Source organism: Acartia tonsa, chromosome 13 (genome assembly GCF_053477335.1).
Source record: "Acartia tonsa isolate MP-2025a chromosome 13, ASM5347733v1, whole genome shotgun sequence".
Taxonomy (NCBI): Eukaryota; Metazoa; Arthropoda; class Copepoda; order Calanoida; family Acartiidae; genus Acartia; species Acartia tonsa.
The window spans coordinates 29,061,224-29,070,034 of record NC_137272.1 but is presented as its reverse complement, the minus strand read 5'-3'; the positions used below and the strand labels follow the sequence as shown (position 1 = coordinate 29,070,034).

The 8,811-nt window shown below is 30.6% G+C and overlaps 1 protein-coding gene across 3 annotated transcripts; it reads right to left on the bottom strand.

Moving 5' to 3' along the window:
* Nucleotides 1-319: 319 nt before the first annotated feature.
* LOC145335073 (uncharacterized) lies at nt 320-8,744 on the bottom strand. 3 transcript variants are annotated; one of them, XM_080180781.1, is made up of 4 exons: nt 8,150-8,744; nt 7,009-7,856; nt 1,072-3,059; nt 320-850 (listed from the first exon to the last, which is right to left on the bottom strand). In XM_080180781.1, the coding sequence occupies exons 1-4, from the start codon at nt 8,167-8,169 to the stop codon at nt 845-847; spliced, it is 2,862 nt and encodes a 953-aa protein (XP_080036907.1). In that variant the 5' UTR covers nt 8,170-8,744; the 3' UTR covers nt 320-844. The 3 variants fall into 3 exon arrangements, with proteins under 3 accessions (XP_080036907.1, XP_080036906.1, XP_080036908.1); XM_080180780.1 differs by having other exon boundaries at nt 320-3,059; XM_080180782.1 differs by lacking the exons at nt 320-850; nt 1,072-3,059 and adding an exon at nt 5,033-5,460.
* Nucleotides 8,745-8,811: the final 67 nt, after the last annotated feature.

Genomic DNA, 8,811 nt, shown 5'->3' with positions numbered 1-8,811 from the left:
CCCCCCCCCCCCCCATTCAAAATTTACCCCTACCCTGGGGGTGCCGTAGGCACCCCCAACCATTTAGGCGGGGGTATTTACCCCCCCCCCCAAACAATTTTGGGGGTGTAAATACCCCCCCCCCCAAAATAAAAAATCTCTATATTAAAGTCTTAAATTGTTAGTATTTTATTGATTTAATTGTTAAGCTTCGCTTTTATGGATGTTGGCATCCGTATATATATTTTCCCCCAAATTTGCTTATAACTTATCTGAAAGCCCCTAAAATATGTTAGTTGCTAAAATCTAGCTTTTACCAGTTTTTGTTGATGTTATATACGTGGAAATTTTCTCACCTTTATTTTATGAATTACTAACTCTTGATTTCATTAAGGAATACAGCTCTCGACCTAAATCTGTTGAACTTCTTTTGGAATTTATTTTATTTTATTTTAAAGAAAAGATTTATAGAAACCAGTACTTAAACAATTTAAGATACTACTTTTTCTTAACAAATATATTTAACTAACAAACCCCTTACTTATCTAATTTACCTAATATTTATTGCTTAAGTACTGGTTCATTAAAACATAAAAATACAGGGATGGAGGGTGGGGTTGAAAAACTTTTAAATAAAATTTAAAAATCTGAAAATATAATAAGATTAAAATTGATAAAAAGGTGAATTTTAGATAAAAACAAGGTAAAAATATAAAAATTATAAGTTACAAATAATCACGTTCATTGCAAAACATTAGAGAAAATTTCCATTCATTTCAATATACTTGAAATACCAAGGAAATTTTCTCACCTTTATTTTATGAATTACTAACTCTTGATTTCATTAAGGAATACAGCTCTCGACCTAAATCTGTTGAACTTCTTTTGGAATTTATTTTATTTTATTTTAAAGAAAAGATTTATAGAAACCAGTACTTAAACAATTTAAGATACTACTTTTTCTTAACAAATATATTTAACTAACAAACCCCTTACTTATCTAATTTACCTAATATTTATTGCTTAAGTACTGGTTCATTAAAACATAAAAATACCAAAAACAGTAAGAAAAATATCCAAAAGAAGTCAAACCCAAAGAGAAGCACGAAAATCAGCTAAAATTTTTGATCGCAGATCCCAATCTATAACAGGATTTAGTAACCATGATTTCAAAGCAGGTGGCCAATCAGTTTTAACAGGCTTGCCAATATTGTCAATAAGATATTTGCCTTTAGGATCTGTTCTTGATAATGTATCCGCTATTAAAGCTGGCAAAGTTGACACTCTTGGAAGATGTTCCACATATAATTTAAAAGGTGTTGAACCAGCGATATGATTTATTACTGACACTATGAGACTGGTAAAAGGATCCTGACGAGATCTGCCATTGATAAAGGCCCAAACAACAGCAACATTATCCACCATACATACGACATGTTTATTATGTATCAACTTGTAGTTATGATAAATTGAAATAAGGACACCAACTGCTTCTAAAAAAGTTGTCTTGTTTCCAAACTTTTTTCCATCTTCATCGAATAACTGTAAAATAAACTTCTCTGGCCACATACATTGTCCAATGTAGAAAAAATCAGACATTTCACTATGAGGCATAACATAACCAACTGCGCCTATGCCTAATTCATGGTTACTTGTTTGAGAAGCACAACCTGCGGCATCTGTTACAAACACAATGGATTTTGCTGGGGGGCACTTATTCATATCAGATATAGGGAAACCATCTTTCAACTCCTCTAGAATATACAACCATTGATGTAAAAGATCAATTGTATCAGCGTCCAAGAACAGAGGTTCCATTTCATAGGAATTTTTTAAATCATCTATTACAGGAGTTCTAAAAAACTTTAAAACTGGACACATTTGAACAATAAAATTTATCATACCCAAAAGTTTCTGAAGTTCATTTTGTGAAACTTTTCCACCAGTAAGAATATCTGATATATAATTACTATACTTGATTCTTTTCTCTTCAGGAAGTGACCATGACATATTTATAGTATTAAAATAAATGCCTAAAATCACTCCTTCTTGTTGGTATAAAAAAGCTTTGTCTGGTTTGTCTAACGGAGCTAATGGTAACTTGATTTTTTCAGCTAAATCCAAATAAACTTCAACAAACTTTTTATTCTCAGCTAATGTTTTGGTCATGACAATCTGATCATCTAATTGACGTTCTAAATACAATTCTATTGTTTCACTTTTAACTTTAACAATGTCAGAAAAACCTTTATGTAACCTGTCATAATTTGGTACAGCTGATCTTGCACCAAATACTTGTGAAGTTTCAAGAAAATATTTGTTTAACCAAAAAAAACCTTGCAAGAATAAATGATCAAAATGGGTTGGAACAAGTTTGTATGCACTCTGGTGATCAATTTTTGACAAATAAGCTCCTTTTCCAATAGAGTACAACTTTTTTGCCACCAAAGACGGACTAGACATCACTACTTTTGTCATTAAATTGTCTACTATTGCATCATTGAAACTTTTTCCTTCTGGTGCACTTAAATTTAAGATGGGTCTAAATTTGTCTGTTTGTTCAACAACAAACAAACTATTTATTCTAAGATTCACTATTGGTGGCTGATCAAAAGGTCCAGAAACATAACCTTTTTTTATCATGGTTACCAACTGATCAGTGAATTGACAACCAACTTTTTGTAAACCCATATTCTGTGCATTTGAATCAAAAAGAGGCTCTATACGGTCAAAATCAACTAGTGAATTTGCGCCATATCTTAAATCATTAATAGTTTGTAAAACTGATTCACGTTGAGGTAAAGACAATTTTTCTTTAATTTGTAAAAACTCACTTTCATAAGAATTAGCACAAATCGGAGTATTTGGACTATATCTGCCAGGTAACGGTCTAGAAGGAAATTTAACCCAAAAATCAGCATTTGGTTCATCATTATAATTTTCCAACAGAGGAATTTCAGTATTTTTTAAAGGCTTTGGTAATTTGATTAACTCTTTATTTACCGGAAAAAATCTCCTCTTCTTTAACCAAGATTCCAAAACATCTCCAGGTAAACCCAAATGACTGAATTCAACATTTCCTTAAACATTCACATTGTCATTTTAAAACCAGCCCCCCAATAAAATTAATATTCCAAATTTTTTTCTGAAAATAAACATAATTATTATTGACAATTTCAAAATAATGATAAATATTATAAAATAAATCTATGGATTTATAAATATATATATTATATATATATATATATTACTGGGATAAAAAACGACTATTAAAATCAATAAAACTCTTTAACTATAAAATAGTTAAATAAATAAAAACAGATTAAAATGGAATAATAAAATGCTTAATCTATAAAAAGATAAACATGTTTTAAAAATCTATCAAAAATAGATATCATAAAATACAAAAATAAAATCTGTATAAATGTATTAATTCTAAGCTCGATATAACATAAACAAATGAAAACTACCATAGCTAATAATAAAAGAAAAACTTAAACTCTTATTTATAAGCTAAAATAAACAAACAATAAATAAAATCAATTTTTTGGATGACTGCTGTTTTTATGTCCCTGGCCGCAAGGTCTACCATTTGGCATCTTAACATTACAAATGTGAAGGTATTTATTCCCTCCATTTGTGTCGTGGCACTTTCTAGACTTAGAATCAAAAGAGTTTTTGCAGTTTTTGTCAGAATTGAACACACGACAAATAGTTCTTACTGCAATGTAAGAAGCACCAGGTTCTGAAGGTGTCCAAGTTTCTTTGTTAACCTGTTTCATTTTCCCATCAACATTTTTATTAACCACGGGAACCAGCTGAACAAAAGAACATTTTTGATTGAAAGTACAAAAACTTCGGAAATGAGCATCTAGCTCTGAAAATGACATATGCGGTTGTTTCTGAGAAAATCTGATTGCATTTGTTTGCAGTACGCTATCAGTGAACGAAGTACAAAAACTCCCTTGGTCTTCATTTGTATTGTATCCAAAAGAGTTAGGAATATCTTTTAACCAATCATGTACTAGGAAAAATTTCCACAGAGGTTGAAGAGATTTGTCCCAAGGAACAACTCTGTCCTTCGCAACATATAAACCAAAAAATGCAGCCTTGAAATTTCTAATATTTTCAATGTCTTCTAAGTAAAGAGAAGTTAAAACAGTTTGATTTCCACTCTCATCTCGCACCACATTTAAACTTGATAGTCCACCATTTGTTTTCTTTACATTTTCAGGGGAAAACATTTTTACAGAGAGAATTGTGGAATCCGGTTTATGAAGCTCTTCAAAACCCTTCATTGATATCTTATTTGTCAAATCCAGCCTAGATAGATCATAGGTATTAATGGGAAGTAACTCTTTGTCATCATAAAAATGAGCCGCTTTAACAAACATTTCTTCAGAGCTTATAGTTGGACAGCGATCAAATCTCAATGGATGAAGTTTATCTTTAAGATTATCCATAGTATTATTATCCCATGACTTGACAGTGTGTATTTTAATAGCATTATCCTTTAACTTGGTTTCTAGTGTAGAAGGTTTCTTAATCACTTTACTCTTCGCCTTACAGTTTTCAATAGCCAATTCACCTATTGTTAAGTAAAAATAGCACTCAGGGATTGGACCTTCACCTGGAGCTAAATCAGGAAAAATGGTTCGGAATTCTGATGCTGACATTGTTGTATCCATAAGAACATCAGATCTTTTATAGTTCATTCTGTTGTTATTAACAAAATTTGAAGTATTTTGAATAACAGAGTTTGACGGCAAATTTAAGAAATGACTATTGTTTGATTGTGATTGAAGATTGCTGCTTGAACAAGCATAACTTTGATAGGTTGGACCGGAAGGTAAATAAACAGGAGCTTTTTCAGTAGACTAGTCGAAAATTTATAATAATGTTATGAAAATGAAAATAAAATACTTAGTTCCATAAAATATAAACTCCTTTCTTTTTGATTAAAACCTATTTAATTTATGTATGACTTATTTAAAGAAGATAAAAAAAAAAAAAATAAAATAAAAATTATCTCATTTTTAAATATTTAAAAGAAAATAAAAATCATTGATCAAACTATAAAATTTAATTTTATAGAACAAAATAACATTATTATTAATCTATCCTGTGAATTTAGAGTATGATAAACATGACCTTGTCTTCTCAATTGACTTGTTCCATTACTGTTACTTAAACCTCCATTACTACTTTGATAAAACCCATCAAAAGAATAGTTATCAGTAACTGCTTGTGTTGATGGAGGAGGTGGAGGTGGACAAGATTCCTGACTTTTAGTTGGCAATGGTGGATTAGTGCTCTGTAAATGTAGCGAGATTACTGATGGAACACTTGAAATAGCTGAGTTTCCAGTAATTTGATGACCCAATTGATCACTTATTTCTAATTCTGCTGTATTTACAAGATTATTAAATTGATCTGTAGATAATTGATCTGGATTGACTAGGCTGTAGCCGGGTGGTAATTCTAAAATTAAAAGTTACTTAATAAAAAAAGAAACTTTTTTAAAAACTTTACACTACTATAAAAAGTAATATAAAACCTATTAGATATCTTATAAATATACCTACATTAAGAGTTATCTTATAAATTACAAGTCAATATTCTAAACTATAAAGAGTTTAGATATATATATGTATGTCAAAATTCTAAATCAATAAAAAATTTAGATATTTTTAAAGTAACTCCTCAATCTAAAATTATTCAACATAAAAGCAAATCAATATTCTAAACTAATAAAGAGTCTAGATATATTTGTTCTTAAATTCTAAATTAAACAAATAATATTTTCAGTTAATATTCTAAATAATAAAAAATTTAGATATATCTTATAAAATTTCTAAACTAATAAAGAGTCTAGATAATAACATTTAAATGATAAAATTCAATATATTATTAATATATAAAGCGAAGAAAACCTTTTACATTCCTTTTAATAAAAATAGAAATTAAATTTGCACCTGCAAAAAATTATTAAACTTGGAAAATATGTTTCTTTGAGCGACACCATGAAGTCTTTGATATCTCTTAACAGTATTAGAAGTCCATCTACCACCAATCATGGAATCTTCAACAGAAAATAACTCAGGGTTTGCAGCCATATGACTAGGTATTCCAGCACGAAAACTATGTGAAGAAAATTGTACATTTGGAAATAATGGCTTTAAATATTCATTTAACTTTTCATTCATAAACTTTGGTGTCATCATGCTGCCATTATCAAATTGAAACACAGGCTTGTTCAAATCCAGACCTCTAAGTTTCAACACCATCTTGATCAAAAAATCAATGTTTTCTATAGGACACATTGATTTATCACCAGGGTATCGAAAAATGTCAACTACAGTACCTTCAGGAACTTCTGAAGATTTCGGAACTACAAGATCAATTAAAAGTTGATTCTGATTCAGTCTCTTGATCTTCGCCCAGGTGATACATCTAAAAGGATCAAATGAATTTGCATCCAAGGACATCATCTCTCCCCCTCTAAACGCCCCAAAAAAACAGAACAAACTAATGGTCCAAAAAACTTGTTTATTGAAATCGGTCATACCAGCTGATCCCCAAATCTTCATGCCCAGAATCTTCATAACTGTCCACGTCATGACCGCTCTATATTTCTTAGTAGAAACAGACTTCATCAAAGTTGACTCATTGTATATACCCTTCAACACATCACTCAACCTCGGACAATCAAAAGATTTGTCAGAAACATTATTCAAATGATGAAGTTTCTTCAAAGCAGACAAATAAGACCTAACTGTTGGATATTGTAAACCTCTATCCTCATCCAAAAAACATACATAATCAATTAAGATATCAGGCTCAACAGGAATGTAAGGTTTTCTTCGTTTTATAATACAAAAATTAGTAAAAGTACGCCATGCAGTCATGTAACTATCCCAAGTTACCCAGATTTAGACAGTGAAATCTTTTTCCTCTGTGCATAGGGAACGCAGGCGATATATTGCCATATATTTTTCTTTGTCCCAAATTTTGACAATGTGAATGTACCTGTAGAATGAGATTGAGCTGCTAACTCAGATGTTGATGTTGGTGGATTCTTTCTCTTCGGTTTAAACCTCTTAACATTGCCAGAGTGCGCTGTTGGAGATTTAATGTATTCTCTAGCATTCTCAATAGTCAAATCAACGTGACCTTGAATGAAACTTAAGATGGCAGGAAATCCATCCAATACAGCTGTAGAATAATCATCTAATGTAATATCTGAATCAATAAATAAAGTTGGCGGAACTGGGAAATGATGCATAATATCTCTCAATGATTCTGGAAATAATGGACAGTAAACATTTACACTTCCACCATTGATTGTAGCCACATCACCGCTGTTTAATCTAGAATGATTCTTCAAATAGTGGGCTGAACAAGGAAGCCATCTTATATTCAAGTCCAACACATCTCCATCGGAAGGACAACCCACCTCTATTCTAAATGCACATTGGTATTCTTCTTTAATAAGACTCAATTTACACCTATCCACCAACTTTGCGTAAGATTCTTTGGATGTTTTTGCTTTATCACAAGCAAGAAGTCCAGCAGCCAGCAGGTCTTGAAACGAATACCATTCTGTGTGCCATCTGTTGTTCATGAACAATAGATTATTAGCTTGCACCGGATAAAAAAACTGAACCTCAGGTATTGGGTTACACCCTAAAACAAGTTCAAGATCTAACGGTATTCTTAGAGGTGTCTTTGAACCCAGAGCAACTCTAAACTCTCCAGACAAGGACTTTCCATCACTTACAGCACAAACAGATAAAATAGAATTTATGCCTTGTTTCAACAGTTCAGGTGTAATTGTTGGATAATAAGAACCGAATTTATCAGCAGTTTGGACCAACCTTAAAATAAAACAAGTCATACACTAAATAGTTTAAAATAAAAATAAAACTAATAATGAATTCTACTATAAAGAGTAAAATTTCATATTAACCATTAATATTTAAAAATAAATTCTGACTATAAACAGTCAGATTACATAAACATAAAATTTTATGTGCAAATATTAATTACGAATTTAAAACTTCAAAAACAGATTTCAAAATATGAGAAAATAAAAATCCTCAATTAAAATAAAAATTTTCTTTTCTTTCTACGTTTTAATACATTATTATAATTAATAAAAACTACTTACTTATTTGGATTCGGTACCATCGTTTCAGTTCTTTGGGCCGAAACCCGCCGCCGCCTCTCTGTTGAAAAACTTTTAAATAAAATTTAAAAATCTGAAAATATAATAAGATTAAAATTGATAAAAAGGTGAATTTTAGATAAAAACAAGGTAAAAATATAAAAATTATAAGTTACAAATAATCACGTTCATTGCAAAACATTAGAGAAAATTTCCATTCATTTCAATATACTTGAAATACCAAAAATCTTTTTATAAATGGGGTGCGTTTTTGTGTGTGCGTTTGTGTGTGTGTGTGTTCGAGTTCGACCCCCCCAATAGCAAGTTTAATTATTTCCAAGCGCAGCAATAATAATTATTGCCAATAAATTACTGAAAATGACAATATTTATTTTAAGAAAATCAAACATTTTCTACATAGTAGTTTGATGTCTTCTCGAGCGTGTATAACAGATAGACAGACTGACAAAGTGAAATATAGAGTGGATACTTATTGGTTGGGGGGTAAATACCATATAATTTTAGTGAAAAATCTCTATAATTCCCATTATGCATTTGCTCTTTATCTAACTTTGTCCGTTTGTCTTTACTTTATGTTGTTTTGAAAAGCTAAAGAAATGTGATTTGTTTGATTGCTATAAGAGATAGATGTCTAGAATTTCCAG

Bases quoted from the DNA above. Each gene is read 5' to 3' on its own strand.
- LOC145335073 (XM_080180780.1), bottom strand. From the start codon at position 8,169: ATGGTACCGAATCCAAATAA. The intron at 7,857-8,149 runs GTAAGTAGTTTT...TTTTATTTTAAG, and splicing joins ATGGTACCGAATCCAAATAA to GTTGGTCCAAACTGCTGATA. The intron at 3,060-7,008 runs GTACATTCACAT...TGAATGTTTAAG, and splicing joins AGCTCAATCTCATTCTACAG to GAAATGTTGAATTCAGTCAT.